The 20822-nt window shown below is 37.1% G+C and overlaps 1 protein-coding gene across 3 annotated transcripts in view; it reads left to right on the forward strand.

Moving 5' to 3' along the window:
* Positions 1-20232, forward strand: part of LOC146002458 (uncharacterized) — a 68452-nt gene extending 48220 nt beyond the window's left edge. For 2 of the 3 annotated variants that reach the window (XM_083140331.1, XM_083140312.1), the window contains exons 8-12: positions 5669-5790; positions 7305-7600; positions 8729-8854; positions 9751-9862; positions 12309-12440. In XM_083140331.1, the coding sequence (XP_082996457.1) occupies positions 5669-5790; positions 7305-7600; positions 8729-8854; positions 9751-9862; positions 12309-12412 (760 nt within the window). In that variant the 3' untranslated portion in view covers positions 12413-12440. Of the gene's footprint in view, positions 1-5668; positions 5791-7304; positions 7601-8728; positions 8855-9750; positions 9863-12308; positions 12441-19823 lie in introns of those variants that run through there. The other variant, XM_083140322.1, reaches the window with a different exon arrangement.
* The last annotated feature ends 590 nt before the right edge of the window (positions 20233-20822 follow it).

Raw genomic sequence — 20822 nt, forward strand, 5'->3', positions numbered from 1 at the left:
TCTAGGACAGCCTGCTTCACTTCGTCATCACTGCTAAAATGTTTATCTTCAAGGAATTCTTTTAGGGGTCCAAACAGGTGGAAATCACTTGGTGCTAAGTCTGGACTGTAAGGGGGATGTGGCAATAATTCCCAGCCAATTTCCTAAAATGTTTGCATAGTGCAGTATGAGGTCTTGCATTGTTCTGCAGAAACAGAACACCCTTTGTGATCAAACAGGCCGTTTCTTCCTCAGATTCTTATGCACAACAGATAGTGACACCACAGGGTAAAAAAATCCCATGCTTGTCTCGGAAAACATTTGCCATCAATTTACCTGCTGATGCAATTGTTCGAAATTTCTTTGGTGGTGGTGAGTCTGCATGCTTCCACTGCTTCGATGCTCTTTTCGATTTTGGAGTGAAATTGTGAACCCATGTCTCATCACATGTGATGATGCGATCCAGGAAATACTGGCCCTCCCTGACATAGAGGTCCTTCAGTTCAGTACAGACTTCAAGTCTTCAGTGCTGGTCAAAAGCTGAAAGCTGTTTTGGTATCCAGCATGCTCTAACTTTTCGGAATAGCAAGATGTCATGAATTATGTTCACTGTTCCTACCGAAAGATTACACACCTTAGCAATTTCACGACAGGTTATGCAACGATTGACAGTGATAAGTTGTTCCACATGCTGAATGTTTCCAGGAATGACTTCTGTGAGCCGGGAACCACCATGACCGGGATTGTCGGTGACAGACGTACAGCCGTCTTTGAAGCGTTTGCACCATTCAAATGTCTCACTGCGACTTGAGTGTTTCATCACCATACTGTGCTTACAGTCTTCTGTATGTTTAAGCTGGTTTTATGCCCTCCTTCACTTAAAACTTCATCGCCACATGCTGTTCTGTATACGTGTTCACACTGTTGTCCACCATCTTGAATATTGTTCTCAGTACTGGCGTGTGAAATGAACACTGCCTACTAGTAACAGGACACATTTGCCAGTTCCTACTGCATGCACTGCCTCCACCGTGAGATTTGTTTTTAAACCTGTAAAAAAGTCTTGATTGACTTGAATGCCCCTCGTATATTACATATTGAAATGTACAACGACCAGTAGCAATTGATAAAACAATGTACTAAATAGCTACATTTTTACAAGCTGCCAGTTACCTATAACTGTTCAGAAACTACTACATTGTCAAATTTGAATTTACTTGTATTAAATTATGGTTACTATACAATTTGTTTTTAAACTATTGAAAACTAAAGGTACACTAAGTGTCTTCCATTTCTTTTCTGAGAGAAGAGTTCGGAAGTGTCTTGGAAATGATGGCTTTAACAGTGTTTAACTCTTCATCTTTCTCATCTCCATTTTGTATATATGAGGGGTTGAGAGCACAAGTAACGTAACTCCACTGAAGACAGTTTCAAGGAAAGTGCACATTCTTTAAAAATATTAATAAAAATTAAAAAGAGTAAGAAAACACTTTTATTAACATACATGGGATAGTGTATACCCAAATCTGTTAAAGTACATCAGAATAATGCATATCATATTGAAAATAGTAAATAAAATATCATACTATAAAAAAAAATGGAGTTACTTAGTTTTTGCACTGAACCGTTTTACCAATCATTCACTTCAGCTTATAGTAGATTAGCTGAATAAAGGTCCATCATTTTCCTCATCAGAAATATGACCTTGGTAACCTGAGAGACTATAGATGAATATGGTGGCAAGTTCTTGAAGAATGCATGCTACACAGGAGTAATATATTTGAGAAGATCTAATAATGTCATTCTTCTTGGCTTTTGTCATTGTTCCTGTGTTTAAAAAAGGTGATAAAATGAACTGCAATAATTACCGTGGGATTTCTCTACTCTCAACAACATATAAAATATTATCTAACATTCTTTTAACAAGACTAACACCATATGCTAATGAAATTATAGGTGATTATCAATGTGGGTTTAAATGTAACAGATCAACTACAGATCAAATTTTTCACATCAGACAGACACTTGAAAAAAAGTGGGAATATAATCAAAATGTCCATCAGCTATTCATTGATTTCAAAAAAGCATATGATTTTGTCAAAAGAGATAAATTATATAATATATTAGTCGAGTTTGGAATACTTAAGAAGCTTGTTAGTATGATAAAAGTATGCAGCAGTGAAACAAAAAGTAAAATTCGTATGGGTATTAATGTGTCTGACAAATTTACAATTCATGATGGGTTAAAGCAAGGAGATGCATTATCTCCATTGCTCTTTAATTTTGCCTTAGAATATGCTGTTAGGAAGGTAAAAGAAACTTAAGAAGGACTAAAATTAAACGGTGACTCAGTTGTTAGCATATGCAGATGATGTAGACTTATTAGGGGATGATATAAATACAATTAAGAATAATGCTGAAATATTTTTCAAAACTGCTAAAGAGATAGGTTTGGAAGTTAACAAAGAGAAAACTAAATATATGCTTACAGGCCAAAACCAAGTGTTAGGTAATAATCAAAATCTAATTATTGATAACAACTGATAACAACTCGTTTGAACCAGTTTCCAAATTCAAATACTTAGGAGTAATATTAGCAAATGAAAATTATATTAAAGAGGAAATAAAAAGTAGGCTTAATTCAGGAAATGCATGTTACTTCTCTCTTCATAAACTCTTGTCTTCTTGTTTAACCTTTTGGAACCCAAGGCCATTTTCACGTGTAACCCCCTTGGTGCCCAAGCCGATTTTGAGCAAAATGCAGAGTTTCAATTAAATGAGTGTAGATCGGAGACTAATTGCCCTAGAGAGATGAGTGATATACCGTTGTACGCGGAATGAACCAGAGATTCAGACTATATGAAATTTATGCAAATTCGGCATATATGTGGTGGTGGGGAGGGAGCTAACTCTCAAAATTCCAAAATTTCGGGGGAAAAAAATTGGTTCCCTCACCCTCCCCTCAAGAAAAAAGTACATGACAGTGTCGACATGCACATGGAAATGATCGCTGACATGTAAGGAACACAAAAATATTTGCATTATTATCATATGACCAATGTAACTTGAGTTGTACCCACAAAAGGAATGGTCGACACGCCACTGATTCAAGCTTCAAAATGCAGCGGTACCTTGAAATGACTTTAGCTCAGAGACTATTTGCCCTGGAGATATGAACGATATACCTTTGTACGCAGAATGAATCACAGATTCAGAAGATATATAATTTATGCACATTCGGCATATATATGGAGGGGGAAAGGGGGAAATTCCCTGAATTTACTTTTTTTTTAAAAATGGGGGCACTCCCCCTCGCCCCCCCGAAAAAAAGGATATGAAAAGCTCAAAATGCACATAGAAATTATCGCTGACATGTAAGGAACACAAAAATATTTGCATTATTATCATATGACCAATGTAACTTGAGTTGTACCCCCAAAAGGAATGGTCGGCATGCCACAGATTCAAGCTTCAAAATGCAGAGTTACATTGCAATGACTATAGCTCAGAAACTAAATGCCCTAGAGATATGAAAGATATACCGTTGTACGCAGAATGAATCACAGATTCAGACGATATATAATTTATGCACATTCGGCATACATATGGAGGGGGAAAGGGGGGAAATCCCCTCAAAAATACTTTTCTTTAAAAAAAAATGGTATTTCCCCCTGCCCCCCCGAAAAAAATGTCAAAATGCAAAATTTATGCAAATTTGGCATATATATGGAGGGGGAAGGGAGAAAACCCCCAAAAATTATTTTAAAAAATTGTCACTTCACCCAAAAAATGTCCTCGCACTTGGGCACAAAACGACACCTACGCACAACATTCACGGACGAAAAGCTAGAACGCAGTGAAAAAGGAGCGCCAATTCTTGCAGCTGCTTGAAATTCTATTTTTAGACAATGCAGGGTAACCTCTGTTGCAACTTGTGGACACTTGTGCTAAAAAGACAAAGGTTTCCTTGAGCGCGCTTTGAAATTCCATTCTCACAATGCAGATTCAACAACCAGTCTTCCCCCTCCCCCCTGCTTGCACCCTCACGGAAAACTTTCATTTTGACATCGGATACTGTTAAACAAGCTTCCTTCGAATGCAGTTAACAGGAGGGAGTGAAAAAGCATTGCTTTAGAACAACAAAGCCTGTCTTCCCTTGCCGGCAAAAATTTGACCTTGAAAAGAGATGCAAAAGAGAAGTGCCTTTCCCCGCCTTTCCCCGCCTTTCCCCGCCTTTCCCCCTCCATTTTCATGAAGACAAAAAAAAAATGCAAAAAAACATTTCTGTTAAATACATGTGTTAGGAACAATATATATAAAAAAATCGAAATTCTAGCCAAAAATAGAAAAGTTATAACGTAAAAACTACGACCTTGACACGGGGTATCCCGATCGAGACGCTTGGGACACAAGAGGTTAATATCTAAGAAACTAAAATATACAAAACAGTAATTTTGCCTGTAGTATTATATGGGTGTGAAACTTGGTTCCTTACATTGAAAGAGGAACATAAATTGAGAGTATTTGAAAATATTTGGACCTAAAAGGGATGAGGAGACAGGTGAGTGGAGAAGGTTACCTAATTTAGAAGTACATAATTTGTATTCGTCCAGATATTACTAGAATAATTAAATCAAGAAGACTTAGGTGGGCAGGCCATGTGGCACGAATGGGAGAGGAAAGAATAGTTAAGAGGATTCTTGTTGGGAAACCTGATGGTAAGAAACCTGTAGGAAGGCCAAAACGAAGTTGGAGGGATAACGTTGAGATGGGCCTAAAGGAAATCTGTAGGGGTGGAAAATAGTATATAGATCTTGCTCAAGATAGGGACAGATGGAAGGCCTGTATTGCTGCAGCCATGAACCTTTAGGTTTAAGAAGGCTAGAGAGTTGGTTAGTTAGTTCTTGGCTTTTGTCACAAAGCACCTGCTCTTGTAGAGTTTCTCTTGTCTCACTGATGTTAGAGTTTCAAGAGGTCTACCTGGCTTGTGCTTATGAAAATTCATTTCATGAAAATCATTAGCTGAACTGAAACTCTAAACCTCGTGCAAAATGCTGCTGTCATTTTATTTTGGTTACCCAGTAGTTATGACAGGGTATCATAAATGTGTGGTTTATTACTGGGTCCTGCACTAATTTCATCAATTAAATACGTTACAGTTCCGATTCTGCCTACACAGAATATCCAGTTGTAAATTGTGGCAAATTCCTTTAGGTGTTTACGTGAATGCAAGGAAGAAGAAATTTATACTGATTTTGTGCTCTGAACAAAGGAGGAAAGCTATTGAAATTGGAGCACAAGCATAGTGCTGCCTCTATGAGCAAGAATATGAAATGAAATTGGAGCACAAGCATAGTGCTGCCTCTATGAGCAAGAATATGAAACTTAGGATACACTTACTTCTAGCACTGAAATGTTGATACTTCACAGTTCTGAGTTATACATGAAAAGTGTAGTTATGACACTTGTGCTCTGAACTCCCCACATGCCAACTCTTTGCTAGAAGTGTCAATAAATTGGGTTTCTCCAATGTTTCTTTTTCTGCTGTCTCTCTTAAGAATGACCACTGTCTTTAGCTGTAGTATTGATGTAATGACTAGGAAATATTTCCTTTCCATTTGTTTGTTTGTATGTGTGTGTGCATTTATTGATATATGAAATAATCTATTTCTTTATACTTCATTTGTAGAAATTTGCCTGGTCTGAAGATGTTTTATATACAGGAAAATGCTGAGGGATCAAACGAGTCTATAGTTTCGTCTGTGGAGGAACTGGCTGTCTCTCACTATAAAAGGCTGGGTTATTTGGAAGGTAAGCAATGAAATGCATGCTGCTTTTGAATATAACTTGCAGTGTGTTTACCCTATTGCTACACACATGGATCAGTTTTTTCCACTCATGACTCCCAGGAAGAGGGGAGTCCTTTTAAAAGAATTCGTAGTTCTACCTTTTGTTGTCAAGAGAAAATTGCCATTGTTGCAGAATCATCAAAATGCACCCTAAAATTCTTGTAATTTATATTCGTTTTGGTGGACAACCCAGGTAATGATGAAAATTAGGTATGGGGTGACATGAAATATTTGGGGCCTCCCTGATGGCATAGTGGTAAAGTCGTCACCTTGGAAACGAAGTGTTCTGGGTTCAATACCTGGTGGAAGCACATAGTGGTTTGGATTCCACTTTAAACTGTAGGTCCAGTCCTGATAAGCATTTTATGACTTCAAACCAAAATTCCACTCAACTCGACATGAAATATTTACTGATACCGAAAAAGTACTACATTCTGCTGATTTGATATAAAATTGCAAATGTTTCTTGGTCAACATAAATAGTTCACTATCTTCCTTAATTAATGTTTGTAAGCAGGTGACTGAAATGAGTTTGCTTCGAAAAAGGAAACTGTACATGTAGACATACTTTACAGAATGAATGTATGTGAATTATAGCTTGATGTTCTTAAAATTAACAAAGTGGCAGGTTTTCCACTAATTTACAGGCTAAACACGAATATGTCTATGCAGTGGAACCCTGATTTTATGTTCCTGGGGTTTTAAATTTTTTTGCGTGATACATTCAATCTTGATGGTCCCAACATAGCAAAATGTTACAAAATTTCCCCCAATTTTACATTGTCCTGCATTTTAAGTTGTTTTTCTTTTCAGTTTGGTCCCCTTAACCACTGTACAGTGGATCTTCGATTTTACGTTTTTCAGGGGACCAAGCCGGAAAACTTACAATGTGGGAAAATATAAAATCGAGGAAAGTTTTTTATCATTTTGTTATGTTGTGACCATCAAGATTGAATGTATGATGCGTGAAAATGTAAAAACCGGGAACATAAAATCCGGGTTCTACTGTATTGGTAGGGCACAGATTAATCTCGTCTATCCCTAGTAACACTTTAGAGCATGCAGTATTGCAGAATTTTGCATTATGTTTCAGGCTGTTTATCAAAATATCAGATCAGTAAAAGTTTCTGTAATTTTAATAATTAACTGATACACTGTTGTGTATATATTTGTCAATATGGGTAGAGAATTAATTGAAGGGCTCTGGTGTAAAACATGGTAAGTGACATTTTGGTCAGCTTTTTTTTTTTAGAAGCTATACTGTAGATACATTGTTTTTGTGTTGTGTTTACCAATTTCACAAGGCTTCACTGAGTCCAATGCAAATTGTATGAAATGACAATTTCACTCGAAAATTGAAGGATGGCACATTTTACTTTGTAACTCAAAAATTACAAAAATATCGCTTACCATGTTTTACACCTGAGCCTTCAATTAATCTCATTAATCCTCATTAAATTGCCAATCTCTTCCTAGGTCTACATGCTGAAAGCATCACAATCATAACAATTTATGGACTGCTGTTCTGGGATATAATTTACAATAACAAGGTTCCGGATGTGTTCCAAAACCCATTTCAAAGCTATCCGCTGGACCTATCCTCTCCTGAATTTTATTTGAATAGAAAGGAAGCTATTGATAATAGAATAAAAGAGATGCTACTCTGGACTCGTGAACAAATGGATTACGTTCTGGATACGAGATGGAAGGAGCATGAGGGAGAATCTTGTATAGTGTCATGGAACAGATTCCGAAATTCAAAACAAGTTCAGGTGAGTGTTGATGTACGCTTTGAATAGGATATTTTGTGTTCACCATTTTATTTTATTCATAAGAAATTGAATGACTTATGCCAGGTGTCATCATCATTACATCACGCACAATGTTCACAATATGTTTGGGTTTATATTACTATTTTGTTTATCAAAAATGTATGGTGTAATAGAAAAGGTTGTGACATTTTATTTGTCTAAATTTCACTTTTACCACCAAGACTAATCAGAATTATTAAGGTATTTGGTGTGCTATGTATGTACTACCTGTATTTGTTCAGGATGATAAGTTGTGGATAATGTCTTTATTTATACATCAATTGTTCTTATGCAATACCATAATGGTCAAGACCTTCACCTTATATTCAAAGTACTCCAGGCTTGATTTCCAAGTATAGATATATGATGTTTGGGGTTTCACTTAAAACTGTACATCTAGTCCTGATTATAAAAAATAAAAATGTTGGTACAAGAATTGACTGAATTTAAGGTTTAAATTTGGCATTTAAAATTATATTTTTATGTTATGGGTGAATAAAATCTCAACTTTGATTCTTTTATATCACAAAATAAAAATGTTGGTCCTAATAGACATGATTATAACATCTTCTATCACCTATGTGAATTGCACGAAATATTAGCAGGTTTACCTCTTTTTAAAGAAGTTTATTTTTCATCCCATATGTTACCAGATGAACCAAGCTTTTGCAATGCAAAAGAAGCTGCATATTTAGACATTTACTTTAAAAAAATATGGAATTGAGATTACATGTTCATGTCCATAAAAATGTTAACAAATTGGCACAATATTGCACTAAACTCTAAGATATTTATAGATATACCAGAATGGTAAAATTATCGGTAATGTTACTGATAAACTGATACCGATAAAGTACCGATTAATCTGTCCCATCAATAACAGAAAGTGAATGAAGTGGATAAAATAATATGTAAAACACATTTTTATGCATAGTAAGTTGCAAAATAATGCAACTTGGTCTTTTGCATAATTTTTACATTAGATAACATATTACAGCTGTTATGTACTTTTAAGAAATGTGATGTACAGTACAGTTTCAGCCATTAAACTTTCAAGGTAGCTGTTTTAATTTTTAATTTTACCCCTAGGAACTCGTGGCATGCATTGGTGTGAAAGTGATGAGTAAAATATGTGAAAGACTAGCCAAGGAGTATCGTTTTGCAAGATCTGGGTTTCCAGACCTCATTGTTTGGACACCAAATCAAATAAATCAGGTAAATATAAAAGGAGACTATATTCTGCATAATGAAATAGATTACAGTGTGACGTGAACTTTACTCAAGGCTAACAAATTCAAAATTCACAGCAAACAATAAATGATGCTTAGAAACTCAACATTTTGCCAATTTTGCAACAGGGAAAGAGGGACTGATGTAACAAAATAAGAAGCAAAAGATTATGTGTTTTGACCATTTCAGCTTTTATGTTTAAGCTGTCATTTTGTACATGTTTTGTATGTTGTTTATTTGAGTACATCTGCATTAATTTCTACATGCAATGTGAATATTATCATACAGTTTTATGTTGGGTTTCAAGATTCTCTGCTGATGTGACTTTAGAGTGATAAAGAAGTTGTCTTGTGTTCAAGAGATCTGGTCAAAGGTGTATTAAATTATAAGTTGTCAAAACATCATCCGAAAATGCAACATGAGCCTCCAAAATGGCATAGTGCAATGCTATTTTATTTTAATGAAAGGATCTTTGGTTTGGTCCCAGGTGGAGCACATTGCACAGTGGTTCGGACCCCCTTTAAATTGTATGTCCAGTCCCGATTAACCTGCCTAAGCATCAGGTGAACTTTTTGTCAATGTGAGTCAAACACACACTCTCATATTATCAGCAAGGTTTCATTGGTGTTTATAGCAAATGTTTTGAGAACTGGCTTATTGTGACAGTGTCCTTCGCATAAAGTAGCTCTCAAGCTCACCCAGCTTTTGAACGGTCAGGATTAGTATGTTTGGGACTGTAGTGGCGCGCCTGCTATGTGCCCTTATTTCACTGTGTTATGTTCACAGGAGAACCTAACATATTTCAAAGTATAGAATTCTGATAATATTTATTTATTAATGCAATGGTAATGATACATTAATGCATAATTTTATGCTTTCAGTACAAATTTGTCGAAGTAAAAGGACCAAAGGATAGGTTAGCTCCAAATCAGAAGGTGTGGTTGGATTACTTGGCATCAATAGGTGCATCCGCAGAAGTTTGCTATGTGAAATGTAAGTTTAGTTTAAATAATTATTAATACTAGGTATAAAATTGAAGCAAGTATTATTTCCATAATTTAATGGAAATGCATAATGTCATGATGCAATGATTTTTTCTCTCTGTTATTGAGTCCTGTTCAGTGCTTTTTTGTTTGTATCAATGTGGATTATTAAAAAAACAAATGCAAACTTATCCTTGGGAAATATTACCATTCATAGTCTAAGCAATGGTTCTTGTACTTTTTAAGTAGAGTGCCCTTGTGTTTACGTCTTACGTGTGGTGTCCTTGCCAGTTTTCTCATCCCCATTATTGTGCATGTTTCAAATCTCCAAACCTTTCCATATAGAACTAAGACATGCAGCTTCACAAGGAAAGAATGCCTTAGCTACACTTACTCATGGCTATGAACCATTTGAGGGTAACTGGTTTCCTAGGCCAGCACTTACTTGTCCTTAATATATTCACCTGCTAGATAAACCTATGTCGACCCCTGACTGAAATTTATTACTCTTATTTAGAAATGATTTTTTTGAAAAGGCAAGTAACTTAAATTTTTATTATATTATTGTAGTTTACGGTTATTACAAGCATAAGAAAACAGTTTTTCGTTGTGACGTTTCAGGAGAACACACACTCCCTTCATCAGACATTTATTTTCATTTTATAAAAGCCCATGTTGGTTGCAAGGCCAGCACTGGTGAACAACACCAATCTGATATGAGGTGAAAGAGCTTTTTTATCGATTTCAAGTGTTCCCGTTTTTAAGTGGTTTTAATCAAAATAGGTGGTTTGTCTTTACGGGATTTTTAATATGTGGAGTTCTTTAATTAGGAATGTGTCAGGGAAAGTGTTAAGTGTTTTCAACCCTACCCTCAACCTAATCCTCTTTTAACACTTTTTAACGCGGCACTATGTTCAGTGCTTAGGAAAATATTTACGAACCTGATGAAGGGGTCAGTATTACTCTGAAACGTTGTTCCAAAAAAGCTTCATACTCACTCACGTAAGTAGTGTTAAATTTAACTATACAATTTAACGTTGTTTATTACATCAATACGTATATACGTCGTACGTTATGGTCAGTACTCGAAAAAACTTCTTCAGAGCTAGGTGCCAACTCTGAAAATCAGGTGCCAGGAAATCACCTGCTAGCAATTGTGCATACTATAAGAAGCTGAGTCGGGTCCCGTGGCAGAGTGGTTAGCACATCACGCTACGATGCCAGGGGTCCCGGGTTTGAATCCCAGCCTTGGCATGGATGTTTGTGAGAGTTCATGCATCATATCACCACTCATCCCCATCTTCGCAAATTAGCCAAAAGTGGCAAAAAAAATGCGAAGTAAAATATAGCAAATCAATCTATAAGAAGCTGAGCATCACCGTATTCAAAACATCGCTAAATTATGTGAGAAAGCGGAAAATGGGAGGTTAGGGGCCAAAGAGTAAGAAATTGTTGCTGATTGTATGGAATATTCACAATGTTGATAAAAAAAAACTTACGCTGTACTGCAATTTGAACTTAGAATTTTCAAATTTTCGTACATGCAAACTTATAAAACGGTAATATTACAGCAAAAGATCACAGTCGCTAGGCTGAAATGTTTAGTTGCCATGGTGACCTGGCGACCGGGATTTTTCGAGCCCTGGTTATGGTATTCTCGACATATGTATTTATGATTTTTTAATATGAGCCCCAAATATTTTACTTGCGGAAGTCCAGAGGAAACTGCGCTACGTCAATAGATTTGCGAAGATGGGGATGAGTGATAATGTGATGAATGGACACTCATAAACATCCATTCCCAGATAGGAATCGAACCCAGGACCTCTGACGTCGTAGCACGATATTCTAACCACTCTGCCACGGGGATCAGCGTGAGGAAAGCGAAGTTCACGTAAACATTTCCTTGATGTCGTCCCAAATCGAAAATTGATTTTTCTCGCAGCTTCTTTAAAAGGAGTAGGTACAGTATAGTCCACAACGTATGAATCTCTTGAAGCCTGCTAATAGCCCCTTTATCGAAATCATCCATTATAGCTTTTCTTGAACATTTTCTCCATTTCTCAGGAGTTGAAAACTTTCCCCTGATTTCATGAAATTCCATTTTAATCATTTTAAGAGTAGCGAGCGACTCTCTTTTAGGTTTGCTGCAATAGCATCCTTGGTTTTGAATCGATCTATTTGATTTACTTTACTTCGCTTTTCTGGCACTTTCGGCTAATCACGAAGATGAGGATGATGGATTATGTTGATGAAGGGACACTTACCATCTGTAGGCAGGGATTCGAACCCAGGACTCCTGGTGTTGTTACGAGCTGTGATAACCTCTACTATGGAGGTCGTTGGGTATATTTGGAAACAAGGCTTGTGCTTTTCTTCCTACATTTCTTTTCTGGCTTCGCAATTATACAAATCTACATCTAAACTGAGTGACCAGATATTGTTTACAATTTTAGGTTGCAACATTGGCATTTTGCTGCACCAGCCTGCCTTTTTCTTGAGAAAACCCACATGGCCCCCGCCAATTTCCACTTTCCCCAGAGCTGAAGTTGTCACGTGAGACCTATAACGCCAAGCGTGTTTTCAGCAGGAAATTCAAAATTCTGCATGCTTCTAAATGAAATTTTATATTTTCGGCACTAAGAACATTAGAGGTAGAAATGGTACGTTGATATGATCCATATTTTTATGTGACATCACCAGTAGAAAATATGTCACTAATATATTTATTTTTGTGAAAGCGTAATTTCTTTGTTTATATATGTAGTAATGCACCTTGTTTGTAACGTATATCTTTTGTTTATTGTATTTTATGCTACGTTATGGGTAATTTAATGTATCTTCATGTTTGCGAGAGTGCACTATACGAATTTGTATTTCTAAATATGTATAGATGTCAGTTTTGTTAGTAGCATCTTTTTGTAAATAGTGAGTGATTCATCTGTACTTGAATCTGTGTTCTCGAAATAGTATAAAAGCGAGGATATCACGTAAGAAATATCACACACTTTCGCCACGGATCGACGAAGCTTTTAAACTTAAAAGGAACTCCTCGGTGTTGTGCATACATCTTGGTATGGTAGTTCGGGGCGCTAGCTAGGCCTATGTGACCATAGGTACGCCGATAGCCATGCATTGATGTTATGCACAATACTGCAACCATTCTACGTTAAATAATAAAGCTAGCGCTCAGTTATTATTGCATATCTCTTGGTGTGGTAGTTCGGGGCGCAAGCTAGGTCTATGTGATCATAGGCATGCCGATAGCCACACATTGAGTTTATGCGTTTTAGTTGAGCCAATTCATCGACAAAGCGAAATCCTCGCCTTCATCTCAATTATATTCACATTATAATTGCCATAAATAAATAATAAAACCTTTTAGTTTATCTACTGCAGCAATGTGGTGTTATTTTTCTGTGCTGTGAATATTGTCTTAGCCTAACACTATCCCTGTACCTGAGAGGAATCTGTGTACTTCACTGAGTCTCATCGTTCACCGCTGAGTATTATTAAGTTATTATTAATAAATATAATAATATGTTTAATAGTATTAATAATACAGGCTATGAACGTATCAACCTCATTTTGTTCAGTATACTTTGGGCTATAATTCTGATGAAAAAAAATCCATAATCAGTTAGAAGAAGAAAAAGAAAAAAGGGAAGTAACTATTTTTTTACACAAAATTTGAAATGTCGGCGATGTTTTCATCTCCCCCTTCCGAATCCGTACCTAATAACTTATTGTCAATTTCACTCAGTGACAAACTGGGTCTTCTTGCCAATTTACACGCCCTTTACTCTTGTTGGAGGAGAAAAAAGCGTCAGTGTCACAGTTCGTTGCTGGTCACACGCCACAACCTGGGAACACACACACTGAACGAAAGTTCAAACTCGAATAATTTCAATTCGTCCAACTCCCTTTGTTAGTCTGTCATACCATTCATGGCAACTTACCTAAGTAAACACGTGAGGCAAGGGGCTAATAATAGCATGACCGACAGAAACAAGGCAAATCATTCAACAATACTTCCTCTGTAATCATACGGCGCAGTTTTGTGAAACAACAAAGAGCAATCGGCTGTTTTCCAACCCTTTTCCCACCGCCCCCACCTGTGCTTTTGGCACCAGGAATGTCTATTGCCAAAAGTGTGTTTTGAAACACCAAAATTGAGAAAGAAGCGATGTTTTCGAAACCAATGAATAAAAGAAGAAAGAAGGGGAAAAATTTATAACAACCCCCCCCCAAATAGTAACAATTAAATTAAACTAGAGCTGAGCCGATACCACTATTTGTCAATACCGATACCATGACCAATTCCTACCGATGCCGATACTTGTATAATTCCAGTATAAAATAACAAAGGCTAGTTACCGAGTTATATTAACTCGTCACATCACTAGGCACGTGTCTAGAAATACAGGGTGTTTCATAAAGGACTTCCTCATATTCCTCAAAAGGTTGATTCATATTAATACGCAAATTAATTAATTAGTACTTAATTTCTCGGATGCGTATGGATTATTGTTGTATGTAACCACAGACTAAGATGTGTAGTTAAGTCTGCTAAAATTTGTGTAAAAACTTCTGGCATGGTAAGGAAATTAAAAGTCAAAGAAGTAAGAAATTGAATATTTATTGAATAACAAAAAGAGTGATGGTATGTCCATTTGGTGAAAAGTAAGGTTGCTAATAAATATTTTATATACATTATTGTAAGTAGTGGTGTACATAAAAGGTGGCCACGGTGGCTCAGTCGGTAACGCGTCTGACTACCATGCTAAAGGTCCCGGGTTCGATCCGCAGCCGGTTCAAATCCGGGAACTTTTCTAACGATGGAAGCGGCCCGGCACCCACCCAGCGTCGAATAACATGGGTACCTGGGGGAAACCCTGGGGGATAAAGGCGGTCAGGGGCGTGATTCTGATCACATCACCCCCACTCACGACCGGATGAAGAAAGTGTGGGGCGTTACCCCCACACCCCCTATACGCCTTCATGGCATGGTGCTATGCACAGGGGAGCACTTTACTTTTTTTTTTTTTGGTGTACATAAATATTTAGAGGGGTCTCCTCGATGGTGTAGTGGTAACGTCGTTGCCTTGAAATCAATAGATACCGGGTTCGATACTCAGTGGAGGCACATAGTGGTTTGGGTCCCACTTTAAAATGTAGGTCCAGTCTAGATTAGCCTATCTGTGCATAAAGTGGATTTGAACAGAAACTCAATCTTCCTTAGTACTGTCATTCAAAGCCGTATGTTCCCAATCTAATCTTGGCGGAAATAACTAACCCTCATTGGCTGATGCCGGCAGTCGCACAAAAGACTAACACAGAAGGGAAGAGGACAAGAAGAAATTGCTGAATCCCCTTCCTGCTTAAATGTAGATAATACAAAGCTAATTTCACAGAGACCTTCATCCCTCTTTTCCAAGAACTCTGCAACTACCTGACCCGGCATTTGCACGGTGGATGTTGTAAAAACATCCCCCTATCTTCCCACCACAAGCTTCAAGCAAGAATTAGCAATGAATGGTTTACTTCCCGTAACGTTAACTAAGCAGTTCCATGCCCTCATGGTCACGTTTGGGTTCAGCTTTCACTTACCCATGCATTTGATCTTGCCATCTACTTCCCAGGAGGGTGAGATTTTCTAGGAAAATCTATGGAGTTTCCTGTGCTGGTTTCCCAATCTGTCACAAGGAAGGGTGAACGAACTGTTAAAAAGGACAAATGTTGCCTCTGCCCGCTCTTTAACCACTGAAAATCTTTGGTATCGGTAAAAGAAAATCAACCGATGCCGATGTATCGGTATCAGCTCAGCCCTAAATTAAACTGTACTAATTGTTAAATACATACCTCTAGACTCATGCACAGGGTGTCTACCAGTGTGAAAAACCTGGAAAAGTCAGGGAAATTACTATTTTTCTGGAAAAAAATTGTATTTTTGTTTCTGGGCCATACCAAAGCTAGTGACTTGCTACTGGCATTTCAAGAAAGTGTAAAAGGTATCAATTTGAAAAACATAGTGCAAATATCCATGGATGAACCACCAGTTAACTGGAAATTTCTTACCTTTTTCAAGGGAAAGAGAACTATTAATGAGCCAGAAAGTACAGCATTGCTGGAAATAGGAAGCTGCAGACTACATGTTCTTCATGGTGCTTTCAAAGCATCTTTTCAGAGTTATGGTAGGAACATAGTGGTATTCTTAAGAGCAGTGTACAATTTATTTAAAAATGTTCCAGCTCTGAGAGCAGATTTCACAAGAATTACAGGATCAAAAGTTTTTCCAAAATGTTTTGTCCAATTCGGTGGTTAGACAATGGAAGTGTGGTGGAAAAATCACAGTACCTTTTACCATTTCTGAAAACCTTTGCTGACAGAGTTTCTGGTACCAAGGAACAATCAAGGTGTGAAAGCTTTAAAACTATTAGTCACAAGTGAGCAATCCTCTGTTACCAGTCAGGCTAGCTTTCTTTTAGACTATTGCAGCTAATATACAGGGTGTCATTTTAATGGCGCCCACAGACCACGGAAACGTATAGAGGACATCAAAACAAACAACATTTCTCAGTAACATTTTTCTCCTTGGAGCGTCGTTTTGGCGCTACAGTCGTTCAAAAAAGCCCGTTTTGCCGCCTGAATGCTGGCAACCACACACAACATTTGATTGCATTTGTGACGTCATATCCCGTCGTGAAGCGATGCGTTACAGGGTTGCCAGGAACACACATATTCTGTGAAAAATGACATAGCTACAATCAGCCACATTATGTACCGTAAAACAAAACTAGAAAACACGTTCTGTAACCTAACAGGAAGTAAACAAACAATACGAAAAATGGTAGAAAGAAAATAGAATTCAAGTGGAAGTGGTCATATCGAATTTTGTATCAGCTTGCATGTCAAATATTTGCAAATCTAGTTACGATGTTGGCATCTACAATTTAGTCTATCCACTTCGTCCTTCTGATACTAGTTGTCTGTGACACACTGAACAGATGACAAAATAGAAATGAAAGATCTCAAAATTCCAAAGGTAAGCAACACATAATATAATGTATATTCAGGGCATTATGAGGCAAGTGACAAGAATGGTTGAAAATACAGGGATATAAATAGTAGTAAAAAAACTCTCCGGCGACTGTCTTTATCTACGCACCGGATGCACATGTAATAGTTTGCAACTCTGAACAGGGCAGTATATTCGCTACTGATTCATCATTAGATTGTTACTGTGATTGTACGTGTTTTAGCCGTAATGTAACAACGTGAACCTCAGATACTTCCGTTATCAGCACAAAGTACCACAAGGCATCTGGACACAAACCTGTAGATATCAACCTTGCAACGAGATTTGCAAATATAATTGACATGTAGCTGGGCGTAAACAGCCACATGTAAGTTGTAAGTACAATAAAAGTTATTGTTGTTGATATTTGACATGTAGGCTGAGAAAAATCCGATATTGACTTCATTTTGAATACGTTTTTACCATTTCTCATATCGTTGGTTCACTTCCCCCTTCCCCTGAGATGACTGCTGATCTTCTGGCTGGTAGGCTATGATGTTCGGTTTACTGGATGCGTTTCTCGCTTCGTTTTACAGCTAATAATGTGGTTGGTAGTTTGTAATTTTTCACAAAATTTGTGTGTTCCTTGCAACCCTACCGTGCGCTGTTTCGCCGCAGGAAATGACGTCACAGATACGATCAAATGTTGTGTTGGGTTGCCAGCATCCAGGCGGCAAAACGGTCTTTTTTGAACGGCTGTAGCGTCGAATTGACGCACCAACGTGAAAAATATTACTGAGAAAAGTTGTTTGTTTTGATGTCCTCTACACGAATCTGTGGTTCGTAGGCGCCATTAAAATGACACCCTGTATAGAACCCTTTCTTGTCAAGTTTCAGTCTGATTAACCAATGGTGCCTTTCCTTTATGAACATTTGCTCAAGTTACTGAAATCCCTTATGTCCAGGTTTATAAAGAAGTCCATTCTGCTTTAAGCTGTAAGTTCTGAAGATCTTTTGAAACTAAATCTAACTGATCCAGAATGTGTGTGTTCTGCAAAAGAAGTTGACATTGGATTTGCAACCCGAGCAGCATTTAGATCTCTGTTCAGGTGTTACATTTTTGTAAAAATTGTCTGAAAATATTACAATGTTTGTGTAAGAAGATATGTATGAGATCACCATTGAAATATAGGCTCACATATGGTGCAGCATGTCTCTCTCCTGCATCTGTTTTGGATGGAAAAGTAGGTGAAGACCAAGTAAATGTGGCATTACAAGTCCTAGTTGAAAAGTGCCATTTTTGTGGCCCTGCTGCAGATGATATAAAACGGTTCTATACTGACTTATGTAGTAATGACTGTATGATTGCAAGAATAAAAAAAATTGACATTGCTGTTGATCGGCTGGATCAGATGTGGATGACAGTTCTTGAAGACTGTAACAACAGTGCCTTTATACTGTTTGTCCAGAAGATTTTAATGCTTCCACATGCTTCTGTTGAGCCCAGTTTCTCTGTAAATAAGCAATTCCTTGTGGATAATCTTGATGAGGACTCACTTATTGCCCAACAATGTATACATGATGCAATTGTAACTTATGGAGGGGTTGAAAAAGTCCCTATAACAAAATCATTAATCCATGCAGCGAGGAATGCAAATGGAAAGTGGAAGGAAGCACTGAAAAGGAATCATGATACAACAAAAACTCAGAAGACTCATTTAGAAGATAGGAAAAGAAGTATGGCAGAACTGAAAGAACTGAGTACAAAGAAAGCTAAAATACTCAAGAGATCTGCAAAGGAAATCGAAGAAGTTGATGAAAAGATGAAAGCATTAAAGAAGAAAATTGTGTAGTTGTGTTTTTCGAGTAACGTGTTCTTTTGAAACTTTCACATGTTAATGAATGCCAATTCTACATATATGTTAGAAAAACATTTCAAGTATTCAAATTGTGCATTTATTTTAAAGGAAGAAAACTATTGTACAAAATTACATTCAGTTAATAAACATATATATTATTTTTCTTGTGACTACTGAATTGTTATGGAAATAAATTAACTCCAAAAAATTGGTAAAACTATTATTTTATAATGTGTTGGTGGATCGGATGGCTATAAGGGGTGAAGGGAGGCCATCAATAATTTCACATAATTTGATAATGAAAGCTTGCTAATATATTGGTAAATTCCCATAAATATACAGGTACAAGAGGATAAATGATGCTTTGTGGTGAAAAGGTTAACCTGATGTTCTACAGTTTACAGTTTTAATCTTGAGTGTAACTAAGTGTGAATTTTCATCTAAGTGCTCTGATTTTCTTACATATATCACCTTTGACTGGGTGCCAAAACTTTGGGGTTGGGGCAAGGACAGTTAATTTTTTCTTTGTAGATAAGGGATAGCATTAAGAGACCATACTAGTAGCGCAAAAAGAGTAGGGAGACAATCCCCCCACATGCTCCCCTAATTGCTGCTACTGTACATACATATTCATGTACATTAATTGCCCTCATGACTTGGTCTGGAAAACGTGGAAAAGTCAGGGAATAGTAGACACCCTGGCAGAAGTCAAAACATGTATCTCCAATCATTATCCAAGTTATAGTATGTTAAACAAGTAACATACTACGAGAAAATGATGCTTGTGACACCGGTATTTTTTGATTGATTTGGTAAGGCTAATCGGGACTGGATGTGCAGTTTAAAGTGGGATCCGAACCACTATGTGCCTCCACAGGGTATGGAACTCTGGACCCCTTGATTACAAGGTTACTAAAATTAATATATTACTGGTAGGGGCCCGACCTTTTTACAAAAGTAACTATACCGGGTACCATTAATACTTGAAATATAATATTTATACAACTAGACAATGAACCATACACAGTTTTAATTGTGATGTAAGCATAAAATTGAGTTTTATGTGTATTAATAATGCTTGTATTATCTTGCAGCTGTGTGCCAAAAGAAATTGAAAAAACCTACTACGTTACATGCTGACAATGGTCAAAGTTGCTCAACAGTTACTCTCCATGACAAAGTGGAGGGACAGTAATGTGTAAACGTCTCCTCTGTGTGTGTGTGTGTGTGTTTGTGTCTATAAGCGTGTGCATGCATGCATGTGTGTGCGTACGTCATTGCAATCAAAAAGAGGTATATTTGTAAAGTAGAATGGAAAAGAGTATAATGTATATGATATGAAAGGATCTATAATGGTTAAAACCCCAAACAGTGATAATTTTTAATAAAGAACAATTTTGTAATGTTTTTATGTGATAAAGAAGATAATTTTTATTATGAAAAGAGAAAAAAATATATACAGACGCTGTGCGAGAAATGTATTCTGTAAAACGTTAGTGAAAATAAAAGCTAATTAAGGAAAATAACTGTATTTTCTTATTGCTTTCTTCATACAGCCGTTTAACTTCGGTCCAAGCAAAAATGAAAGTTGTTACATGGCTGTGTCCGAATTGGAAACTGCTCTGTGGCATACTTTCCAGTCACGTTCCTGTGTTGTCAAAGTCGTCGGAATTAACATGCCAACTGTCAGCCAGGTGTCAGCTCAAACATCACCAACAACACACTGGGGCGCAGGCACACAGTACGAAAGCAGAAGGGATATGCCAACCAGACATCACAAAGCTTTCCACCTATTTACTACTCATATTAAAAAATGTGGCATGTGATTTATTCTTTTACAATTTTATTACATACAGTGTTATCGATAAAATATCCAGGTAGCACTGGGTTTTACTTCATCTATTCAGTAAATGTTGCTCCTACAAAGTGAAAGTTGCAATATGGGTGCCACGCGTAGGGCTACGGTGAGTTGAAGCATGCACTTGGCACACCTTCCACCTCTCTCCTCCAACTCCACCTATGTCGCAGATTCAGACAATGTCAGTAGGGGGAGTTCAGCAGATAGGATGGTGCTATGCAACAGTAGCTGCCAA

The sequence above is a fragment of the Lepisma saccharinum genome, chromosome 1 (genome assembly GCF_977018435.1).
Source record: "Lepisma saccharinum chromosome 1, izLepSacc3.1, whole genome shotgun sequence".
In the NCBI taxonomy this organism is placed as follows: Eukaryota; Metazoa; Arthropoda; class Insecta; order Zygentoma; family Lepismatidae; genus Lepisma; species Lepisma saccharinum.